Raw genomic sequence first — 24,738 nt, forward strand, 5'->3', positions numbered from 1 at the left:
TTCTTCATTGAATCTTGGTCTCACAACTCCCCCCCACCCCATCTGTGTATTTTTCCTCCACTTAAACATTTTGTCTTTTTTGGTTCATAATTAATGTTGGCATTTCTTTTAATAGAAGGCGATGAAGTGCATTCTGATGTTCTGCATCTAAAAGCAAATCCCTCACACTCGTTCTCAAAAGTGGGACCTCTTTTAGGTGAGTATGGGCTTTTATGAATGAAGTACAAGGAGTGTGGACGCTGTCTTCTTGAGGATATGTTCAATATTTTGTCCATTTTTTTTTAGATTTCACACAACAAACCCCAGCACCAGAGATAAGAAAAACCACCAAGCGCGTAACTGAGAGTCTGTCATCCAGGAGGACCTGGAAGCAAATCTGGGATCACAGTAACGTGTAGCCTTTACTACTCACTGAATGAATGGATGAATGAATGGATTTCACCGGTCATGAAGCACCATTATCTTTTTTGTAGGGCACAAAGTTTGCTTTGCTACCTTGCAGTAAGGGGGCCATTGCAGGTTGTGTCCCAGGTCCTCCCTGCGTGGAGTTTGCATGTTTTCCCCGTGTCTCCGTGGATTTCCTCCAGGAGTTCCAGTTTCCTCCCATTGACCAAAGATGTGCATGTTAGGTCAATCGGAGACACTAAATGTGTGTGTGTTTGGTGTCTGTGTGTTTGCCCTGTGATGTACTGGCACCCCACCCTGTCCAGGGGTTTGTTCCTGCCTTCTGCCCAATGCTAGTTGGGACAGACTCCTGCATTAACACACAAATCATTTTGCCCACCACCATCAGGCACATTAACTCCTGCTTCTGTGTTGGATTTATTAGCTAAAGACTAAACTTTTTTTTTTTTTATCTTTTCTTGCTAGGCCCCCTTTTTTGATTCCTTTTGAATTTTTAATAAAAAAAAATAATAAACTTCAGAAACTTTGTTTTGTCCATTGCTTTTTACAGTTTTCCCCTCCCCTCGGTTTCATGAGCATTGACCATTCTGTGACTTTAAAAGCCTAAGATCCATTTTTGGGCCTGTGCAGGCCATAAGCCTGCTTCTTGAGTTTGGGGCCAGGCTGACAATTTGATGTGCAGACCTGTGGATTAGGTATCTGTGCCCGTAATTTATCAAGCATCTCAGAGTAGAAAAACGGTCCTGACTCAAAAAGCTGAGTGACACAAATTGTGATAGTATTTGATCAGTTTTCCTAATTTAGTAAACTACTACTTAACTTCACCAGGATGTAGGAGAGCTTGTGAGCTGTTCTAGCTTACTAGGAGCTGCCAGAAGGTGGCACTCAGGGAGTGAAAGACACGCAGTCAAGTTTTGGAAACTTTAAATGAAACAATATTGATTTGATTTGATAGATACGGAATAGATAGATAGATAGATAGATATTAAATATTAAATTAAAGAGTGATAACAATGCAGGTATACAGACAGACAATAACTTTGAATAATGTTAACGTTTACCCCCCCTGGAGAAATTGAAGAGTCGCATAGTGTGGGGGAGGAACGATCTGATCTCCTCAGTCTGTCAGTGGAATAATATCCGTAAAAGATTTTGTACATCAGACAAAATTAAACAATTGGTAACGTTACGCTCTGCAATAGCAACGATTCGGGTATGACATCACCAATCATTTTTCGAAATTTTGCGCCCTTACAATGCGTGAGGTAATAATGCCTGGATTCCTACATCTGCCTACCCCCCCTATGTGAGGTGATGTTAAAGCAAGCTGCATTCATGCAAATCGCTGGTTTTTCTGGAGTTGTTGGTGTGTCCAGCTGTACGCACATATCGGTCGACAGGCCATATGTGGATGAGGGCACATATATGAATTGTGAGCGATATCACAGGACCAATACACAGTGGTCATGGCTGCAATCCGTATTCTTCTTCTTGTTGTCAAGTGGCAACTATTTTGTGCATCTTAGTGCAATGTTCTACCTTTCCACCACCTCCTTCTTCTCCTACTACTGTAGTTATTATTATTATCATTATTACCTTTTGTGGAGAAGCCTTAGCGTTAGTATCAGAAAACCACAAAATGCCATCATGACTTCCAAGGAAACTACAAAAATTTTGTCATTTTGCAGCTTAGGGTGCCATAAAACTGTGACGTCATTCATTCTCAAACGTGAACTCCTAATCCTCACTGGGAGTGGTGTGTAGGACGCTTCATAACGACTTCCCCTGTCCTACTTTGGATTCTCAAAAGTCTGACTTTTAGTGCAATTCCTAGGAGTAATTCCAAGATGGCTGATAAATATGGGCACAGGTCTGGCATTTGGTTTTTGAGACCTGCGCCCATTTCTGCACTTTGTGAGTGGCAAGGGGGTACAACCAGGGTCGTCTTAATGCATGGCCATGCTGGGCAGGGCCCACTGAGCATAGGGGCCCACATTTTTTCTGATGCCTGTGTATGTTTCTGTTTTGCTATCAAAATAGGGGCCCCAGTGTTCTACTTTGCCCGGGGGCCTATGATGCTGTTAAGATGGCCCTGGGTACAACACCAGATTGATGGCTTCCCACAGTTCTGCTTTGTAGTAAGTGATGAATGAATGATCTGAATGGATTTCATCTCCTGAGTGTGCAACAAGTAAAGAACTCATAAAGCAACAATGAAGATTGCAGTCGTGGTTGGTGTGACTGTGCGGGTCGGCTCCACCCTCCCACTTTGTTTTGGGAGCCTCTTGAACCTGACATCATCGATAACGTAACCGAATGACCCGGCAGATGAGGGCACAACACAAAGCAAGGGGTAGGCGCATAAAGGTGCCAAGTGCTTTTATTAAAAGCAAATCAAAATCAAAGGGTCCCGACAGTGCAGTGTTCCAAAAGTCATTAAATAAATCTCTCTATTATAAAAGAAAATCTTGAGATGAGATGAGACTATTACCAAGAGATTTTTTTCAAGTCCCACCCTCCTCTCCACCATTTCCGGTTAACGGACTATGCCCGCGGTCCTCTCACCTCTCATTTGTGTGAATGAATGCTTTTGTCAGACACAGTTCCTGCACTCTCAGCTCTTATACATTTTTACGTTTTCCTCGCTTTAAGTTCCCAATAAAATAAGACTTGTTATGTCCAAATCTTATTGAAGAATTTCATCCCGAAGGGTTATCAACAGAAGAAAAGATTACACGGACAATCCTAGCACCGAGAAACGATGAAGTCAAACGAATTAACGCGGAAATTGTCGATCAGTTACACGGCAAATTGTTTAAATGCGTATCAATAGACTACGCTGAAACAGTTGGTGGTGATGGTGCAGAAGATGAAAACAACTTATAATATCACGAAGAATATCTACAACCATTAACACCATCCGGTCTTCCTCCGCATGAATTACTGTAGAAAGAAGAATGTATCGTAATGTAATTGTGTAATTGATGTCTGAAAGATGGGCTATGCAATAGGACGAGATTAGCTGTATTCAAAATTGGTCGAACAATTCTGACATGTAAAATTTTAACAGGCGACAAGAAAGGTAATGTAGTTCATCTAACACGAGACACCAAAGGAGATCTTGATATGCCATTCGTATTAAAACGTTTACAGTTTCCTGTTCGAATAGCTTTTGTAAAGACAATTAACAAATCACAGGGACAAACATTCAGTTTATTTATTAGAGAGAAAAAAACGAAACTCACTCACGGGCAGTTATACGTTGTGTTGTCACGATGAAAGTCCAAACACAGAATCAAACTTCAGTGCGATATTGACAAAAAGTTAATTCCAAATATTGTTTTTGCTGGGGTGCACGGTGGTGCAGTGGGTAGCACCACTGCCTCGCAGTTGGGAGACCTGGGGACCTGGGTTCGCTTCCCGGGTCCTCCCTGCGTGGAGTTTGCATGTTCTCCCCGTGTCTGCGTGGGTTTCCTCCGGGCGCTCCGGTTTCCTCCCACAGTCCAAAGACATGCTGGTTAGGTGGATTGGCGATTCTAAATTGGCCCTAGTGTGTGGTGGGTGTGTTTGTGTGTGTCCTGCGGTGGGTTAGCACCCAAGGATTGGTTCCTGCCTTGTGCCCTGTGTTGGCTGGGATTGGCTCCAGCAGACCCCCGTGACCCTGTGTTCGGATTCAGCGGGTTGGAAAATGGATGGATGGATTGTTTTTGCTGAAGTGTTACAGTAAAAGTATAAGTTTAAAAAGTATTTGCGTGTTCATTTCAAAACCAAACAGAACGAAAACGTATAACACAACATGAAACATAATTTTCTTTCAATTTTTTACGTTTTACTGTTTTTTACTATGGTTAATTTCTCGCTGTATTGTCAAATAGTTAGTTCTATTATGCATATGTAACAATTCCCATGAAAATAACAATCTGTTTAAATTGGACATCCACATCCTCATACGCAAGCTTTAGAGCCACGGAGTGGCTAGCATGTAGTGCCCGCCTGGGGGTTGGCAAGCAAAGCTAGCACAGGGGGCAGAACCCCCTAGTAATCCCTTCCATGTGAAGATTAAAAACGATTAATAAAGAATCCTTTAAAATGAGTTTTAAAAATATAGTTTTGGAATAGAATAGAAAAGTCAGGCCCCGGTGTAACACCTCAAAACAGCCAGCTAATCAGCTTAACCCCAATCGTCTCCTTGCATCCAAGGAAAGACCTCATCGGGAGATCAGCCCACCTTCTGTGCCGGCTCCTAGGTTCGGACCCCTGCAGCGTTGTTTGGCTATTGCAGGGCACTACGGTGAGCCTCCATCTCCCTGAGGACCATGGCTCCCCTCCATGATGCCTTATCACCGAGCCTTACATTCTCTTGCAGTCGTGTGGTATAGCGGGTCCACGGCTCAGAAAAAGTGACAATTTTTAAAAAATAAATGCATTGGCCGGCTCATTCTCCAGGGGTCCACGCTCACGCAGCTTTGGGGAGTTGGTGGAGTAATTGGGGCGAGATGCACCTGCACGTGAGGGTGTGGTCTGTTGCAATCGCTTCATCAGCTTCCTGCCGTGCGTGATTGAGACACTGCGCCCACAGAGCCTTAGAAGAACGAGCCGGCATGAGAAATGGAGGAAGAATCAAAAGCTCAAAAAAGGCCAATCAGTTAGAGATGTGAGAGATTCGTAATGAAGATAGAGGAGGTTTAAGAATGGAGAGAGAGGGCAGACAGCCGGGAGGAAGTCCCTTGAGGGAGCGTGCGAATGGCACTCAGGGACTGGAGTGGGCAAAGCGCCACTCAATTGTAGCGACTCGCTGGAGAGAGTGGAGTGAGGGGCTGAGAGAGGAGTCCTGCGGGTGGTGCCATGGACCACAGGGGCACGAGTCTGTTAGTGGGAGTTGGAGGTTCAGGGTTGGTGCCCTCCTGGCAGCCTGAGATGGTTACAGGGGGCCGAGTCTAGGAGTGGCGTTGAAGGTGGGCTGAACTGCCGGATTGGCGTCTCCGCGGCTGTAAGGTGCCATTAGGGTTAAGCTAAGGAGACATCCATTTTTAGACGGCACCAGGGCTCATGCTTCCTGCACTGTTTTTAAGCTCGTTTTAATGGATTTCTTTATTGAATTTTAAACCTCCACATCCACTTTATTTTATTGAATTATTTATTTATTGACATTTTGAGCACTGCACTTTTTGGACACCTTGTTTTGTGGAATTGCAGTCGAGCACTTTTTCACCATCCCCTTGCTTGGTGTGTGTTTGTCCTCATCTGCCAAGCTCATCCCGGTGCTGGGTTCAAGAGGCCCCTGGTGGGATCTGGTAGCGTTGGGCCAACCCGCACCGTCACAAGCCACGCTGCCTCTCTCCAGCAAGCGAGTCACTCCAACCAAGCAGCACTTGCATCACTCCAGCTTGTAGTGACCATCATCCCCTGAGTGTTGGCCACACACTCCCTCGAGGGACTTCCTCCAGTCTGTCTGCCTTCACACTTGTCTTGTCCACTCGCCCCAGCTCTGAGTCGCTCCTGCCTTCTCTCTCCCTCCTTTCATTTGTTTTTCCTTTCATTTATCTCAATCTCTTTTTCCCCCTTTTCACCTGCCACCTCTTTATTTGTCTCGCTCACTGCACAGGAAGCTAATGAAGTAAATGACCCAGACCTCTCGTGTGTAGGAGCGTCTCACCCCAATTATTCCACCAACCGCTCCACAGCTGCTTGAGCACGAACACCCACGGAGATCGAGACGGCCAATTAATTATTTAATTAAAACAGCCCCCTTTTTCTGAGCTGCGGACCCGCTATTCCACAGACAGCACAGATAGACCAGACCCACCTTCACTAGGAAGAAAGCAAAAGTGGGATCCCTGTCTGCCCCGGAGTGTTTTTAAAGTGATGGCGTCTCTTTGTAGGCTTTTAGGTCGTCGGGTGTAACTAAGGCTTACCGTTCTTTCCTTTGTCTTGCCAGGTTCCAAGCAGTCACAGTCAGAAAGCAGACACAGGATCTCTCTTCAGCCGATAAAAGTCAGCCCACTCCCCAAGAGGGGCAGCAAGGACACCAGAGTGCACCGTAAGGGTCAGCTTATATTCCTCTTTTATGTGTAGGACCCTAAACTTGAGTGAGATGGTTTGTTGATGGATGGATGTCTGTAAAAAGAAACAAAAGAAAATCTATCTAAGAGCAAAGCAAGACCCTGGACCCCCTGAAGATAGTAGAGAGGGACAAAACTGAGTGCCATTATGAACATTGCTGCACATCTTCTCTCTGACACAACAACACTGTGAGTGTGTGTCAAGAAACACTACGGGGGTCCATTATACCAACAGCCATACACCAGTATAGCACCTCACGGGGACTGCGACTGCTAAGTCAGAAGATTTCTTGTCTTTCTTTTTACATTTTCTTCCTTTTTAGTCATTCTGGTGAGGGTTCAGACCATAGTGTGTGTGTGAGTGTGTATTTATGTATTTATTTAAAGAGTCTATCTATCTATCTATCTATCTATCTATCTATCTATCTATCTATCTATCTATCTATCTATCTATCTATCTATCATCCTGGCCAATACCCCCAGGCCGCCAGGTGGAGCCCTCCCTGCAGCATGGAGGTGCCCCAGATGCCAGCAGGGAATTATGGACATTGGAGTTTTCCTTTACAACCCTGCTGGATACCACGGGGGCCGCTAGAAGGTGCTGCAGGGAGGAGCAGTGACTATTTTCCCTACACCCTGGAAGTATGTCCCAGTCACATGGACAGAAGGAATGACGTGCTTCCGGGATGAAAAAGAAGAGTTTTAATCTGACCCGGAAGTGCTAAGAAGTCACATGGACTGAGGGTTCGGAAACACTTCCGGGTCAGGGAATATAAAAGGACTATGGGAAATCCCAGACGATGAGCTGAGTTGGGAGACAGGGTGGCTAAGCATCTGGGAGAGTGGAGGATTGTGTATTTGTATTGTTTATTTGAGTATTGTGGAGTGGAGGGTGCTTTCTGCACATTATTATTATTATTATTAATAAAGTCATTCTGGACTTTTATCAGGTGTCTGATGTGTGGTCTGAGGGTTCAAGGGGTCGACAGTGCCCTAATCTGTCACACTATCTATCTATCTATCTATCTATCTATCTATCTATCTATCTATCTATCTATCTATCTATCTATCTATCTATCTATCTATCTATCTATCTATCTATCTATCTATCTATGTTATATAGTGCCTTTTATATCTCTCTCTCTCTCTATAAATGTATCTATCATTTATATAATGCCTTTTATCTATCTATCTATCAGCAAAGCAAGACGTATTGCATTTCATTTATCAGGTTCTCCCAAGTGCATTGGCATTTCGAAGGCCACACATTAATCTGCCAAAACTAAATGTAATCAAATGAACAATCAGCGTCAAAAGGTGAGGCGAGGGGTGTAAATATTTGGGGTGAGAGACATGACAATCATGAGTGTGCTTACCCAGGACAGTAGGCTGACTGGCACCACAGCCAGTGATGGCTCCCTATATGTGTTAATTGCTGCCAGAATAAGCACAGGCTCCCGATGACCCTGAACTGGAATGATGGATGGATGGATGGATGGATGGATGGAGGGAATAGGTAGAAAACATCCACTTACACTGTGGCTCTCCTGGAGCCTCTCTGGATTTGTCTGCTGTCTGTAATGCTAGGACCTTTTTGACATGGTGCCACGTGTGGACACTTGTGTTTTCTTTTCTGTCCTTCCCATCCATAACTCTTTTTAGCTCTTACAAGTCTTTGTTTTTGTCACAGTTTCTTTTCAGTGAAGAGGCCTTATTATTTGATTGATTTTTTTTTTGTTTCTCCCTTTTAATCATCAGAAAAAGAAGAGCAGCCCAGTGTCGTTGAGAAGAAAGCCAGACCAGGATTACCCTTTGGAGGTTCCATTCCAAGTGTGTGCTGGCACTGGTCTTCTGCACTGACAGCTGGCCTTCCATTGTTCTCCTTGTTTTATTTGCTTTACTGCAGTGTGTCCCTCTTACGCAGGTGTATTAAACCTCCCTTTTACCCCCTGCAGGTGCTAACTTGCAAGACTCAGATTCTGACAGTAAAGGAAACTCACCTTTTGGGAAGGTTGAAGATATCAAGGAGCCACCACCTCCTCTGAGTCTGAGCCAGCGATGGGCTAGAAGTAGGGGGAAAATTCTCATGACTAGAACTTGCTGGAATGGAGGGTGGGGGGTGGTGGAACCTCAAACAATATTTATTTTTGAAGAAATTCTTCAATGGGAGGGAAGGTACATGCCAGTCATACTGCCAACCAAAAACCTGGATGCACCCAGAAATGTTCGGATGTGTCCAAATATTTGACCAATTACGTGTATAAGATTTCATATGAAACACGTCTGTAGCAGTGCTCACAGTGAAATTTGCTGCACCAAATGAAGAACAATCAGCTGCACGTCACACTTTTGAATTGAAGACATGCCTCCTGACCAATGAGGCGGGTCCTCAGTTGAAACATGCCATTCTGTTTGTGCTCTACTAATATTCTCCACAATTATTTATATAACAATATTTTAGCAATAAATCTCTGGTGTTTTGCACAGTGTGCCGGTGACTTGGGTGATCTGATACATAGATTATGTGACATGAGTAGCATGAGATTTATTGATGGATGTTATGATGTTGTTTGCTGTTATCCAGCTCTGGCCTCCATAGACGCCTATTGTTTGTCACTCTCTGATTTCCATAAAGCCATGAGATTAAATTTATTTTCCCTGCCATTGCTATGGGGTAAGTAACATATAAGGAAATATCCTTTTGTGGCTCGAGGATTCCTTCAAGTTAATTGTCCTCCCCAATGGCTTCCCTTTGAATGAGTGCAGGTGCATGCTGGGACTGCTGTTCAGTCTCTAGTTGGCCTTGCACCCAATGTGGCCAGGATTGGCACCAACATCCTGCAGCCTGGCTCAGGAAATGGACAGACGGCTGGGTAATCAGGACTGAGCAGGTTTGAAAATGAATGGATAGACAGCTGATCTGTGTGGATCTTGGACTGTCATTCCATCTTGACATGAGGTCCTTATATTGGAACCCTGCAGGTTTCCTTAAGAATTTTCCTCAATAATCAAAACTACATTTTGAGACGTGGAAAGATCTTTAGTGAGGAAGGACATTCCTTGAAAAGAATAAAATGTCTCTTACTTTTAACTGCTGTGTTCACGTAGTTCCCTGTTTTTCCACAGAATTGAACAAAGCAAATCCCTGGATCCTGGGTATCTCCATCGCCGGTAGTCTAGGATGCCTATGTGTCTGGGTGACCTGTGGCCAGTAAGTTCCTTTACATTTCTGACGTTCCCCATTCCCTGCACTGTTACAAATTTTAAAAGCCGAACACATCGGCCTAGTGAGTGCTTAATAAGTTGATGGGAACACCAGCAAGTAGCACTATGATGAGGAGTGCTGGGCAGAATGGAGAATGTCTAGAACAGTGGTCTCAAACTCTGGTCCTGGAGGGCCGCAGTGGCTGCAGGTTTTCTTTCTAACCATCTTCTTAATAAGTGACCTGTTTTTGCTGCTAATTAACATCTTTTCATTTATTTTATTTGACTTGCTCTTGATGACTCAGACCCCTTATTTGTTAATTAGCTGCCAAACAATAATGAGATACAAAATGAGCCAAATCATGACCAGGAAACTGTGTTGATCATACAATATCTCTCTGTTATGATAAAAAAATCCTGGGATGAGATGAGACTTTTTAGCCTGGGACAACACGTGACTTTTTCCGGAGAGATACTTTCATGTACTGCGAGACGAGACTTTGTGCCAAGAGATTTAACCACGCCAGGGCTGGAAATAAAAGACAGAGTAGATGACAAAGTAGAATGCCGTAAAGAATTCAAAAACGTTGGCGCGATACACATGCAGAGCATGTTAGAGATAATGAAAGTACGAAAATTCAAAAGTCTCAAAAAAATGATAGTAAAGATCGCATTAGCGCTAACAAATGGAAATTATTACTCGGTGGAATAACAGAATAGCAAAAAGAGATTGAATATATTGTTTAGTTTTAAAGTTTAAGTCAGAGACTTGTAGATCGTCTAATTCGTGTTGCCATCTGGGAAAAATAGTGTCTCTTCCCAATGAAGAGGTGTATCCGCGAGAATTAAAAGATTTGTTGTTTGGGGCAGAGACATGAAGTGGGTGGAGCGAAGCACAGGCCAAGAGGGTTGGCGAGTGAAGCGAGCAGGGGGCAAAGCCCCCTAGTCTGAAAATAAAGTAAGGTGAAGGTCTCAGCAATACTAATCTGCTCAGGACCCCCATAACATTTTATCAGTAATCTTAGAAAAGAGAAAATCAACAATTTCAGAAATGTCTGCTATTGTACAATGAGAACAGCAACAAGCCATGGAATTAAAGAACCCTTTTAATTAACAGCAAGACTCGGCGCCTAATTAAGCAACTGATTGGAGTGAAATTGGTTGGAGTTGAAGGCCCTGACTTAGTTGGTCTTCTGTTGGCTCACTCACTTCACATTTCATTTCTGTTTAAGGAAAGCAATGAAGCAATTTAGAGGAACGATGAAGAAATTCAGGGGAACAAATCTTTGAAAAAAAAGTCAATTAAAATGAAAGGGAAAGGAGTTCATTAGCAGCCATAACAGGTCACCAATTAAGAAAAGGGTTAGAATGAAAACTTGCAGCCACTGCGGCCCTCCAGGACCAGAGTTGGAGACCACTGGTCTAGATCAGGGGTCCTCAATCACAGTCCTGGAGGGCCGCAGTGGCTGCAGGTTTTTGTTCTAACCTGGTTGCTTAATTAGAAAGCAATTCTTGCCAATAATTTCATTTCATGGCTTGTTAGTGCTTTAACTCTGCTATGTCAGGTCATTCTCATATCCTAGATTTTCTTCCCCTTTCTAAGGATATCATCCAAATGATTTGAAGGCTAAAATGGAGGAGTAATTCTCAGTCCTTCACTTTTTTCTCTTCACTTTCCTTCCTAGTATTTAATTAAACCCAATAGTGCATGATAAACACACACAGGTGTAAATGGAACAAAGCTAAATGGAGAGAAGCTGGTCTCTTTTGTTATTTGCCTGTTATTGCTAATTAGGAGCAATTAAAAACCGAGAATACAGCTGTTTAAGACTAAAATAAGCAATAAGGGTTCAAAATCTTAACGAACGAGACGACTAAAGTGAAGCAGAAGTGTTACTTGAGCAATAAGGGCTTCTTATTAAGCAGTTGGGTTGGAGCAAAAACCTGCAGCCACTGTGGCCCTTCAGGACTGTGATTGAGGACCCCTGGTCTAGATGGTACCCCACAGCCTTGTCTGAAGTTTCTGGGCCATTAAGACACTTTGTCTTTTTATATTCCCTCTCCACGATAGGGTGGAAGGAGTTGGGGGTCTGATGTTTATTTTAAACTGAAGTCATTCAGTTCTAATCCAAAAGGGTGGCCCCTCATCTCGTGAATTTTTCCTTGTCCTTCTCTCTGCTCACTTTTATGTCCATCCAGGGCATCAGGCATTCAGGTTCAAAAGTTAGTCTAATGGTTGCAGAAAGGCAACGTATTATGTCCAAGCTCAATATGAAGAGCTACAGAACAGGTGTGGCATAGTGTCCTTACTTATCTGTCATTACATGTGTCAGGTGATAGTGGGTGCTTTTCCTTGACCCTCAGAGCACAGAGGAGTGCCACTATGATGCAGTGCATGTGCACTTGGTGTTTAGTCGCGGTGCACACCATTCAGTAAGTCGGCTCAAGAGCGGGTGGCAGGTGTCTGGATGCAGCAGGTGGGCGGAGTCTGTTCCACCAGCCAATGAAGGGCTGCAGCATTGTGGTTGCATATGTATGAGGTTGATTAGCATAATCCACAGAGAGTTGTTTATCAGGGTGGCAGCCGGGCTGAGCACGTGGCACATTATTGTGTGCACATTTACAAGACGATTGTGATTTATAAAGGGTAAATTGCATGCAAATGTTAGTTTTATAAACCTTTCCTTTTTTTCGTTTTTTACAGCATATTCTTTGAAAAGTTGCCAGAATTTGTTTCCGGCTTTCTGTGAAGAAGGACAGCAAGACATACACCGTGTCAATTTGGAATCCCCAATGTCACCAAAAAATGAATGCTAAAGAAGATGCCCAGAAAGCATTCCAGAGGCTGGGTACAAACATTAGGGCCCTGGTGTACAGCAGGGGGTCCTGGTTTTCTATGGAAGCCCACACTCTGCCCCCCTCATGAAGTTTGTGTCCAGCTCTCCCTTTCCTTTTAAGCCATGATCTTATACTGATGACCAAGATGTGCAGGACCTGGGCTGAAGGCAGGAAGGAAGAGAAGTGAGGGCACTGGAGGTTTGCATCTTCCATCAATTTTGTCTTCATCTGTGTTGTCGTGTCAGCAAAAGCGAAGCACAAGAGATGACTTGGAGCAGACTAGATGTTGCAGTGATGAGGTTCTCTCTTTATTACTCAAGCTTCCACATATTTTTTTATTGCAGCATTCACCTTTGCCATGTCATATAAAATGGTGGGAACAAAGAACTTGGGGTGGATTTTACCAAAATGTACTACTGCAGGATGTTCAGGAAAAGGGATGTGGGCAAAATGTGTTGGTACCCCTCTGCGAAAAAAGACGACCCCACAATTGTCTCTGAAATAACTTGAAACTGACCAAAGTCATTGGCAGCAATCATTGTTTACTCCATATTTAACAAAAATCAGACTTTGACTTCAAGTTTTGATTCAAAAGAATGTTTCAAATAATACCACAAATGAAAATGGCATGGACACAAATGATGGGACCCTTCACCCAGGGCCATCTTAACGCATGGGCACGCTGGGCAGTTGCCCGGGGTCCCCACGAGCATTGGGTCCCCATGATAATCTATGTATGTTGTGACTTGCTGAGTGGTTGTGTAGGTAGGGGCCCCAGTGTACTGCTTTGCCATGGGGGCCTACTGTATAATGTCATTAAGACGGCCCTGCCTTCACCTATTTGGTAGTACAACTTTTACAGTTTGCAGTCACTGCACACAAGCCATTCCCAGAGCTCTCCATGAGATGTCTGCGCCGTTCACAAGTCGCTTGGCCCACTTGTCCTGAGCAAACTGCTCCAGCTCTGTCAGGCTTAAAGGGTCTTCTCTTCTCCTGCCTGCATGTTTCACTTCTTTCCATAGATGGTTGATTGGATTCAAACCAGGGCTCATAGAAGACCACCTCAGAATAGTGCGATGTTTTGTTCTTTGCTGTTCTTGGGTGCTTTTAGCTGTGTGTTTTGGCTCCTTATCCTGTTGTAGGATGACCTGCGACTAAGACGGAGTTTTATGACACCGGGCAGCATGTTATACTCCAGAATGTCTTGACATTCTTGAGATTTCATTGTTCCCTGGCACAGACTTCCAGGCCCCCCATGCCAGACACAGCAAAGCAGCCCCAAAACATAAGTGCGCCTCCTCCATGTTCCACAGCAGGTCTGGTGTTCTTTTCTTTGATTGCTTCATCTATTCGTCTGTGGACACAGAGCTGAGGTGACTTGCTAATAAGCTCCAGTTTGGTCTCCTCTGTCCAAAGGACATTCTCCCAGAAGCACTGTGGCTTGTCAGTATGCATTTTAGCCAATTACAGTCTGGCTTTTTCTATGTGGAGTCCTCCTGGGTCTTCTTCCATTGAGCCCACTGTCACTTTAAAAAGTAACAGATGGTACGGTCAGACACTGATGGACCTCGACCTGGGAGTTCAGCTTGTGTCTCTCTGGCTTTTTGTCTGCCATTCTCGCTATCCTTCTACCCATTCTTAGGTTGATTTTCCTCTTGTGGCCGCGTCCAGGGAGGTTGGGTACAGTCACCTGGACCTTCAACTTCTTAACAATATTTTCAACAGCAAGCTACTTTGAAGGTGGTCTTCTAGCCTTTGCCTTTCACATCCTTGTCTATCCTTTTCTTTCTGTTCCCCTCAGACAACTCTCTGCTTTGCTTTCTCTGGTCCACTTTCAGTGTGGGACACCTGATGATGCCAAAACAGCAGAGGGAAGACTTAAACTTAAATGGGCTGAATGACCGATTGCACAATTGGAGACGGCGTGTGATACAAATTCAAGAAAACTGCCAAGTCTGAATAATCACTCAAATCCCAACCGTAGCTTGCGTCTTTTCCAGGTTCCCAAAATTGAGCTGCTACTGAGTTGGCAAAGTAGGGCCCTGCGTGAGTCCAAACGCGTAAGAAAAGAGATCTTGCAGTCCAATAACAAAAAGGTTTTCGTGAAAATTTAAACAGGAACAAATCAAAAAAATGGATTACACACGCAGAATAAAAGTCCAGAAAGAGAAAGAGTTTCTTATCTGTTTCATTACAGTCTTCGCCTTCTCGTGTTAAACTTCAGTTACTTTCTATACTTTAAGGTGGTGTTATTTATATCAGTGTCACTTAGTACATTCAGCACATTCTATACTTGTGGTTTGAAACGGTTTGCGTTACCAAATGCAAGGCAGATCATAAACTGAAACTGGTCTGTAGTCAGAATGGCATGAAATATTAGAGTATTCCATTCCATTTAGCTTGTGGAGGTTATAATAGAACCTCCCATTGACAATGCCCTAATATATAGGCATACATTTTAACCTAACCTAACCTAACTAACTAACAAATGGCTCTTACGCCAGTTATTTATGACCAGTAACGGCACACTGCATGATAACATTCAGTGAATACACTTGACTCGAGCATTCCTAGTTTTCACCCTCTTTCTCTATACATTTAGCATTAGTTTGCTCAGAGGTTGATGCGCTTGCTGCTTCCTGAGCAGCTCTTCCTTTCTCCACCCAAGTGGCCTGCTTCTTCTCTTCTTTCATCTGCATCTTTTGCATTAAAACTGATTAAGTCAGTGTTTGTGATAGATAGATAGATAGATAGATACTTTATTAATCCCGATGGGAAATTCACACAATTACGCAATTACTTGGTACATTTTCTTTAATTTTTCACTTAAGCTGGCACTTAAGTCTTCAATCTGCCTTAAGAATGATTTAAGATACAAAGAGGTAGAGGAAGTGATGGAGAAGGTGGTAGGGATGAGAATAGCGCCCGTACACATGCGCCACAATGCTGCCCTGTTGGCTGCTACCGAGATTTGATTCTACAATAAAATAAAAAGAGGAATAACCTTGGAGGTCAATCATCACATAGTTTATGTGTACCAAATTTCAGGCCACTCAGTCAAACGGTTTGCGAGCTACAGGTGATTTAAAATCCTGGACAGACAAAAGGACAGCCATGATAGTGTGTTATATAAGAAGATCTTCTCCTGGGTCCCAACAAATGTGTCCAGGCCATTTTAGAAGATCATTGTAGAATAAGCAGCACTTGATCTCTTTTCATGCTTTTCTTTACTTGATGACCCCTCAAAGGCATGCAGGTAAGCATGGGACAGATGTATGGCACATTTTCAATGAGCCGACCAACAAATTTGCCCATGTCTGTGCCAAGTGAGTTGGCCGGAAATCAAAACTGAGTTACAACAAAAGTACAGTGTACTTGTTTCACGGTGTTGACCTTGAAAACTGGCAACTATCATTGGCATACTTTGGAGACTCAATAAAGAAAATCTCACATAAAGGAGGAGTTTAACTTTGAAGAACGGCTCACAACTTCAGATCATGCTTGCCCCTTGGGCGAATTTGGGTTGAATACGAATTCTAACTTGGATCACAGTCTGGGTGAAGCTTGCCCCTTGGGCAAATTTGGGTTGAATACAAATTCTAACTTGGACCGGTTTAAGTGTTGGCAGAGATGTGCCTTGCATTCAGCGTTGGTTCACTGCATCAATGTTTCTGTGCCAATGATGTTTTAATTCCCATCCCTGGGTCACTTCTTGCAAAATTTGTGAAATTGCTTTTGTGGCTGGAGCAGCCCAACCTTTGCATACAAGGCTCACCTTAGTATTCCTTGAGCTATCAATTCTCCTAAGAAGGCCTCGGACCCTGAGGAGACCACTTGTTTAGCTCACTACTTGGTACCTGCTCTCCCCAGACGTTTATGTCGGTGAATCAATTCCCTCTGAAGGAATAATGACATCCTAAACAGAGAGCCCTCAAGAAAGCCGTAGGAGATGGCAGCAAGGGGGTCACCTTCACATCCTGTAAAAAATAAAGACGGACAAGTCAGAGACGTGAAAATATAACGCAAAGTAAAGAAACAATTGTTTCCAAAATGTTCTTCTGGGTAGCAAAAAAAAAAATTCTGCATTTAAAAGCATTCCTTTAAAAGTACATTTGGATAGTTTTATCACAATCCTCTCAGAAAATAACTTTAGATTTAGCTAATAAAACTTTGCATGGTGGTGCATTAGGAGACACCATGGCCTTGCTGCTCCAGAGTCCTGGGTTCAAACTCTTGTCTGGAAGCTGTGTGTGTGGAGCTTGTACATTCTTCCCCATATCTACATGGGGTTTTCCTCCAATGAAATGTTTGTAAGGTTAACTGCTGAGTTTTCATTGGCCCTGTATGAACGAACCAAAGAGACTGCACCTTGATAGGTTGGCAGCCTTTCAGAGGTCGGTTTCTGCCTCGTGTCCGACACTGCTATGATATGTCTTGGCCCCTGCGACCGTCGACTGATGTACTTTACCTTCAAGGCGGCTGGGAGTGGAGCTGTGTAACATGAAAAGAAAGAAAAACTAGAAGGAACTCCAGGTAACTGGAAACAACAACAAAACGGCTGCAATAAACACCCCACATCTGGGAAAATGTGTAATATCTTCTTGCATTTTGGACAGGGGTTCAACTACCCTAAACCAGGTGTCTGGAAACAGAAAAGTACTCATTCGCGCCCCACGGAATGTCTGTCAGCATTGGTCCGTTGTAAGTCCCACACCTGAATATCAACCGCTCCCTTAACTGGGGTCCATGTTTTGCAGACCACGAACATGGGTAGTATTTCCTTTTTAAAAGCACCCCAACCTTATTGTTAAAATATTAAGTTAAAGCAAAAAAAGGTTTGGAAAACATTTGTTTTCATTGCTTTGAAACTATTCAATAACAAAAGGAAATGTTGGGTCAGGTCAGGTTGGGGAACAAGCACTGGTACAAAGCGTTGCTGCACCCACCACATGACGAAATACCTCGGGATCCTGGTTGGCAACCCACCCAGTCCCATGGTCTGGAAATGACCCCCTATCTGCCGCAGCCAGGTGTTAGGTAGGCATCCCCTTGGCCTGGTCCAGCCGCTTGGGTCCTCAACAATAAGGATCCTGTGAGCTGGATCACCCTCGGGGAATCGTGCCACATGGCTTTAGTGTTGTCACTGACGCTCCCTCACGCTGCAGGTAATGTGCCTCATTTGGGACTCCATGAGCAACACAAAGTCAAACCGTGGTACCCAAGGATTCTCCGAAGAGACACAGTACCAAAGGAGTCCAGTCTCAGTCACAGGTCACTGGATAGTGTTCATGTCTCTAAACCATATAGCAAGACAGGAAGCACCAGGACTCTAAAGACTTGGACCTTCGTCCTTGTCCTGAGATATCAGGAGCACCACACACCCCTTTCCAGTAACCTTATGACCCCCCTGGTCTCCCAGTCCATCTACTGACTTCATAGGAAGAGTCACCAGAGACATGAATGTCACTGCTGAGGTAAGTAAACCTCTCGATGAGGTTGACACTCTCTCCACAGACAGACACACTGCTGATGGCCGTGCCCAAGAGCTCACTAAAGGTTTGGCTTTATCAGGACCCTCGCAAACCCAGACACTCAGACTCCTCACTCAGTCTCTCGAGAGTCCTGATCAGAGCCTTCATTGACTCCACAAAAATCACAGTATTGTCAGCAAAGTCAAGATCAGTGAATCTTTCTTCACTAACAGATGCCACAAAGCTGCTGGACCCCACGACTCTGCCCAACACCCAGTCCATGTAAATATTAAACAGAATAGGAGCAGGGCAGACCCCTGACGAACCCCAGAATCAACAGGGAAAACATAGCGGGTCTCCCGCCACTCTGCACAGCACTCACAGTACCAGTGTACAGGCCGGCCATGATATCCAGCAACTTTGAAGGGATCCCATGAAGCCTCAGGGTGTCCCACAAGGCAGCAGCTCGATCAACCGAGTCAAACGCTTTACGAAAATCAACAAAAGTCTACAAAGAAACTCTGCTGATATTCACGTTTGCGTTCCATGAGAAGCCTCAGTGCCAGGATGCAGTCGATGGTAGACCTCTTAGGCGTAAAACCAGAAATGTCTGGCTGCACTAATTGTAAAGTGGGCCCAACCATTAATTCTTGTCCATTCAGTTCAAGGTGGCAATTGCATTCTACACACTTTAGTAGTCATGGGACCCAACCGGGATGCCCCTTAACTGTATATTCAGGGGGAGCAGCCCTGGACAGTGCAATACCGCCCCCTGGACGCTGGATGGCCGACCCCCTGGTTTGGAGCGGTGCCTCAGCTTCCTACAGGGCTTCATGGGAGATGGAGTTCTCCACAGCCCTGTTGGGATCTGGGGTGGCCGCCAGGGGGTGCTGCATGGGGCCCGGAGCCTGGCTGGATGAATCTTCAGCCCCACCCGGAGGTGCAACCGAAAACAGGTGATCAAGCACCTGGAGTGCTTCTGGGTGGGCTATAAAAGGGGCCAACAACCACCACTCAGTGGCCAGAGTCAGACGAAGCTTGACGGGAGGAGTGGTGGTGCCAGAAGGGAGTGTTTTGTGTTGGTGGAGTGTGCTTTTGGGACTGTGTTGTGCCTGTGGGGTTCATGAGGAAGATGTGCCCCACAGGTGAAGAAAAAAAAAAAGTTTATTTTTACACGTGCCTCCGTGTGAGTCTGTGCTGGGTCGGGCACAAAATAGTGCCTCTTTTACAGTATATAAATTGAAGCCACTGTCCAAATTTTGCTTTATTTCTTCACAGAGGCACATTTACTGTATTTAGTATTTTGGCTAATTTTTTGATAGCATTCCTTATGAAATCCTGCAAATATTAGATAGGGTGCAAATACTTTTTTTATGGCACAGTAAAAATAACTTTTCCCTCCTCCTTCTCACCCACTTGATCAGTTCGGGTGTTGTGAAAGCTGGAGCCAATGCAAGCAAAATCAGCTACAAGACAAAAACCAAACCTGGTCAGGGTCCATTTGCAGGGCAGGCTGACGTACAAACATAAACACGACTTGTGAGCTGCTGTCCCTGGGGAAATTTACACATCCAGTTGTAAAAGATAACCACAATATGCATCAAAGTTTGGTGGTACCAGCCGGGGTAAACCCCATTTAATGGCCAAAGCTGGAATGAATGCCCACTTCCGGGTTCATAATTAAGTAAGAGCCTGGACAGAAGGGGAGTGACTTCCGGTTGGACCACAGAAGTGACGTTACTAGTCGCCCAGTCTAAAGACATCAGTTCTGTGGTTGAAAGAGAAGAAAAAGGAAGGACCAGCTGCCCTTGATTGACCATGTCACAACAGTCTCTTGCTCTGGCAGACTGACTCCACAAGATCAAACCATGTCTGACGGAATATACAGCACCAAATCCTGAACCAGACTTTGTTCTTGCAACTCTCTACCGGCATGAGTATCAAAATACCACTGCAGATTATTCAAAGTGCAGCAGTGGTGTTCAACTAGCCAAAATGGGCACATGTCACGACACTCTTCAGATCACTACACTGACTTCCCGAGGTGGCACATATTAAGTTCAAACCCTTATGCTTGCCTACAGAATACCTTCTAAGTCGGCACCAATATGTATGGAGAAGCTTGTGAGAATCTATGCTCCTTCTCAACCACTCAGGTCTGCTGATGCCACCTGTGTGTGGCATCAAATCTCAATTTAGACTCTTTTTCATGTGTAGCTCCATCTCCATTCAAAAGTATGACTCCTTTAAAGTGTTTTAAGATGCGTTTAAAGACTCCCTTGTTTGGTAAATTTCTGTCTAATATTTGCTATTTTTTGTAATCTAGGAATTGTAACTCATTTGTATTTTGTTCTGAGCTCTTCACTTGTGATGATTAATTTCCTAGTCTTGTCCTGCAACACTTGTTCCCAGACAGTCACCCAGACTGACGTCTACTCGATTATGTTGAATCGTTTTGGATAAAAGGGCCTGCTAAGCAAATTAATGCAAATGTAAGAATTCTGCAAGATTTTGGGTGAAACTACACATTCTTAGCGATTACTCGGCACATATTGTACAGGATGGTCTTTTTTGTCTCATTTAACTGATTAGACCAAAAAGAAACCAACACGACTACAGTATGTGCATTTAGTGACCTATTAAAGGTTCTCTTTCTGGAGTGTTGATATGTTTACGTTAAACGCCACCAATAAAGGAAATCCTACAAAGCATTTAATGACCCACTTACTTTGAGGCAAAAGGAAAAACTAATTTTGCTCTCAAGGCAAGAAGCCGCCCTAAACAGAATGTCCAAATGTCACAACGCACTTTCACACGCACCGAACCGACTTATGGTTTCATGTCAATCTAACATCGCACATCCTTCAGGACCCGGAGAAAAACTGGCACAAGCACAAGCACAACCAAAGAAAAAGGCGAACGCGCTCGGGAAATTACAGCAGGGATGTGCCGACACACACTACTGCCAACTTAACCCGTCTCACAGTAATGATTTCAATTCGGTATAGAATAGAGCTACCTCTCCCCTTCGACCTCTTGGCTACTTTGCAGAAACCTGTAAGAGGGGTGTACATTCCAAACATGCACATTTAAGGTATATTTGGCATAATGTCTCATCTAACCACTACTTAAAAAGAATAGTACATATTTCTAGTTTACACAGAAAAAACAAACAGCAGCCGAGCAAATGTATTCATTTGGATGAAATTATAAGAAGTTACTAATTTCCCCTATTTTTGCAGAATGGAAGCGCCCAGAGTAATCCATTTAAAAAGCACGGGGGTGAATCATTTCGAATTTGTCATTAATTGCAAAGTTAAGTGGTAGAAAACATGTCTGACGCAGTACATTTATTGAAAACTTAATTTATAGGTTTTAAGATACGGCACCGAATTTTAAAAGCCACAAAATATTTAATTTGGCCCGCATGAATGAGCATAACACCCCCCTGTTGCCTTACTTCAGATTTCCGCGCGAAAAGCCGGCCTGTGCGCCCAGTCGGCGTATAGAATCTATAAGAAGCTCCCCCCTTTTTTTTATTCTCGCGGGCAGCGCGCTAAGCTTTCAGCGGTGATTGCGGGCGCGGGCTTTTCAGTCTGACAGTTGTTTTGCTTTTTGTTTTTATTTTTTCCTTTCTTTTTTGTCGTGTTACTACTACTGTCAGTTGTGAGCTTGGAAGTCTACCAGCTCCTCGATTTAAACGTGAAATGCCGGCCAAGACCTCAGTGTCTCTCCCCGAGGACATCAGAAAGCGGTACATTTCTTTTCTAACTGTTGAAAACGGTTGTTCGCTTTGCTTATCTGTGCTTAATATCGAAGGGGACGCCCGCACTCGGTCAACATAGAGATTTGGCCCTGTACTGGGCGCTTTTAGGATGGTTCAGTTGGGTAGCCGGGCGGTCGCTCGATGGGGTTGTTTTCCTACATGAAATACTTTGCTGCTTCATTTCAGTTCGGGCTCCTGTGTCTGTTTTGCGCGCGTTTGTTTATGTGCTTGCTGGGCGGGGGGGCGCTTGGCGCCAAAGCTGTTCCGCACTTCCCCGATTTCGGTTACGGCGGAAGAGACAGCATTCGTTTGATCGCCTCTCCAGTACAGCTACTCTTAAGATAAACTCTGCTGCGTTTATTCGGTTAATAAAGTTATTTCAGATCTATGCTAAAAATTCTGTGTTGACAGACTTTTTTATAGAAGAGTGACACGGGCTGGCAGACGCAGTCGAAAGACTCCAGCCTTTCAACACGTGGCATTAAGTACGGGTTTACAAAGGGTACAGGGAATACGTGTACTAATAGTGCGTTAGGCATCTCATTTGTGTCAGTTCCTCCACTTTTTGATGCTGTTTTTCTAGTACGTGAAGAGCCTCGGAATCGAGCAAGCAAAAGAGACTGGTCAATAGCATGGTATTTTCGTTGTTGCTGGAATATTTAAATTCAGGATATCTCTGTTGGTCGTGGATGCGGTGCACCGCTACCGGTTTGGGTTTGGGTGGGGGGTTGATAGACTGGACCGGTCTGGTGTCTTAACACTGAGGAACTGTGAGCAGAGCAAATTTCTTTTTATCCCGCTTGGGATACTGTGTTCCTTTTAATGCGGGCAATGATACCCTTCATATGTTCTAAAACTGATGGCCAGTAACATCACTTCAAGAGAGCCCCACCAAATCAATAAACTAATTTAAAAACGCAGACGCAGTTATTGGATGCACTGTCGATCCACAGGAAGTAGGAAGGAGTGAATGAAGAAAAACCCGAGTGCCGTTATGAACAATGGTGCACATCCTCTCTCTGATGCACAAACACTGAGGACATTCAGCCAAGGAATTATTCAGAAATGTGTCATACACACTGCGGCTGACAAGTCTGAGTTTTTACTCATTGTGGTGTTTATTTGAGAGGGATTTTATTGTTACAGATGTATCTATTAATTATTTAACATTTGTCAAACCAGATTTTCTCCCTGGGTTAAAGTTTTGTAGCATGTTTCACAAAGCAGAAACGGTTATAGTGCAAAGATATACAGATAATTGGAATAAAAGGTAAGTGCAGACAGTAGCAATAATAGTAATTATCTTAGTATTTGTAATTACTGTACTCTCAAACAAATCTGCCTATGGAGTATTCATGCTGTTTTGGACAAAGTTTTGTTTTCTTCTCTGTCTCTAGCAAACAGTATATATGTCTGGCTGCTTTCTTTGCTGTTTGGGTGTCCTCCCACAGAAGAATCTCCAATTTTCATATGTTGTCCAGTGCTGAGAACTTGGAGATTGAATCTGACAATGTGGTGAAGCTGCTGTCCCTTATTGCCCAGTTTTTGGGGCACTGCAGTGGGAAGTTATTCACCTTTGCACTGCTCACGGTCTCTCTGTGTCTGATGGTGACAGGGAGTTTCTACTGCCAGACTGTTGCAGCTCAGTGTGTACTGGCTTGGTATGTGTTGGTCCATGGGGTTTTTTATTGTGATAAGTTATGGTGCCAGAATGTAGTTCTGATTCAGGTTCTGGTAGTAGTAGTATTCCAGTTTTGCTGCTGTACGTCTTGTCGCCATTGGGTGATGTAGCTTGTTTTGCATTCGTCTTTTTTTTTTTTTTTCTGATGCAGTCTTTTCGATGCCATTGGTGTGATTTGGTACTCTGAGGGACTGTGCCAAGAAGTTGATGGCAAACTGTTTCGTTTTTGACCCCAGGTTCTGTAGTGTAGTGAATCAGTAGTGGTTAAAACTTTGGACTACAAACCTAGAGGTTGTAGGTTGAAATCCAGATAATGACACTGTGACCACCAGCAAGTCACTTCACCTGCATGTGCCCCAATTGTAAAAACAAAAAGAAATGGAATCAATTGTATTTGCAATGTTGTAATACACCTTGGATAAAGGTGTCTCCCAAATAAGTCTGCCCTGCTGTTTTGTAGGTGGCTCAGGGCTCTGGTTTGGTATTGTGAGCAGCAGTGGGATGCGGCCCAGTTCAGCCCAGCAGTTATTGTTGGTAGTGCTTCTATGTTGGTGGAGAATGTTTGTCGAACTCCAGGTACAGGGTCTTGGGGAGACGTCTGTCACTCCTGCTGTAGTTCAGGTATGTTATCCAGCCCCACACGTTACTTTCATACTGGTTTCAGTTGGGTGTCATAATTTTAACCTAAAGTTGCATCTCCTCCATTGAAACATAAGAAGAATGGGCACTCTCTCCACGTGCAGGTCATCCTGTTTATGTATAGGGAGGGTCAAAGGTGACCCTCAGTAATCCTAACCTTGATGTTTTAGCATCTCCTTCTTTTAAATTAACCAGCGGACTGGATTTTAATGTTACTTTAGCATGAGACATTTAACCTTGTACAGTTTATTAAGTTAATCACTGGATTTTTACAAAGGCGCTCTTTGGGAGAAATAAAGCCATTTTTAATGTGAACTGTGACTTGTGATCAATGACAATTCACTAGTTAAAGCTTTTGAATTGGAAATATGAGCCTGATTGCCCCTTTTTATAGACCCTTTTGAACTTTTTTTTGAGCTGCCAAATTCAATGTAGAGTTGTAAGAAGCTGTTACCAGTTTGGCAGCATGAGCTGCAACACTGGACAGGATGCCAGTAAAGCTCAAGGTACCTTTGTGTGCACAAATACACACTTGTGCTGTATCATACAAAGCCAATCGGTCTAATCTATGCATCTTTAGGATATGACTGGAAAACTTTCCAAACATGGGATGATTGTGTAAATCTCTTGTCCATTTACTGAGCTGGGCTTTAAAACCAGTCTGCTGTAGAC

At 43.9% G+C, this 24,738-nt stretch overlaps 2 protein-coding genes and 1 long non-coding RNA gene across 4 annotated transcripts in view; 2 read left to right on the forward strand and 1 right to left on the reverse strand.

Moving 5' to 3' along the window:
- The window catches only part of LOC114667787 (uncharacterized), a 39,635-nt gene extending 26,426 nt beyond the window's left edge, over positions 1–13,209 (forward strand). The window contains exons 5-11 of one of the 2 annotated variants that reach the window (XM_051920719.1): positions 116–196; positions 286–387; positions 6,344–6,451; positions 8,226–8,297; positions 8,423–8,536; positions 9,594–9,678; positions 12,376–13,209. In XM_051920719.1, the coding sequence (XP_051776679.1) occupies positions 116–196; positions 286–387; positions 6,344–6,451; positions 8,226–8,297; positions 8,423–8,536; positions 9,594–9,678; positions 12,376–12,421 (608 nt within the window). In that variant the 3' untranslated portion in view covers positions 12,422–13,209. The remainder of the gene's footprint in view (positions 1–115; positions 197–285; positions 388–6,343; positions 6,452–8,225; positions 8,298–8,422; positions 8,537–9,593; positions 9,679–12,375) is intronic. The other variant, XM_051920718.1, reaches the window with a different exon arrangement.
- LOC127526161 (uncharacterized) overlaps positions 1–24,738 on the reverse strand; it is a 268,028-nt gene that overhangs the window by 157,341 nt on the left and 85,949 nt on the right. The window lies entirely within an intron of this gene.
- Positions 21,449–24,738, forward strand: part of dnmt1 (DNA (cytosine-5-)-methyltransferase 1) — a 63,818-nt gene continuing 60,528 nt past the window's right edge. Inside the window, exon 1 of the mRNA XM_051920658.1 lies at positions 21,449–21,734. Within this exon, the coding sequence (XP_051776618.1) occupies positions 21,688–21,734 (47 nt within the window). The 5' untranslated portion in view covers positions 21,449–21,687. The remainder of the gene's footprint in view (positions 21,735–24,738) is intronic.

Source organism: Erpetoichthys calabaricus, chromosome 17, assembly GCF_900747795.2.
Source record: "Erpetoichthys calabaricus chromosome 17, fErpCal1.3, whole genome shotgun sequence".
In the NCBI taxonomy this organism is placed as follows: Eukaryota; Metazoa; Chordata; class Cladistia; order Polypteriformes; family Polypteridae; genus Erpetoichthys; species Erpetoichthys calabaricus.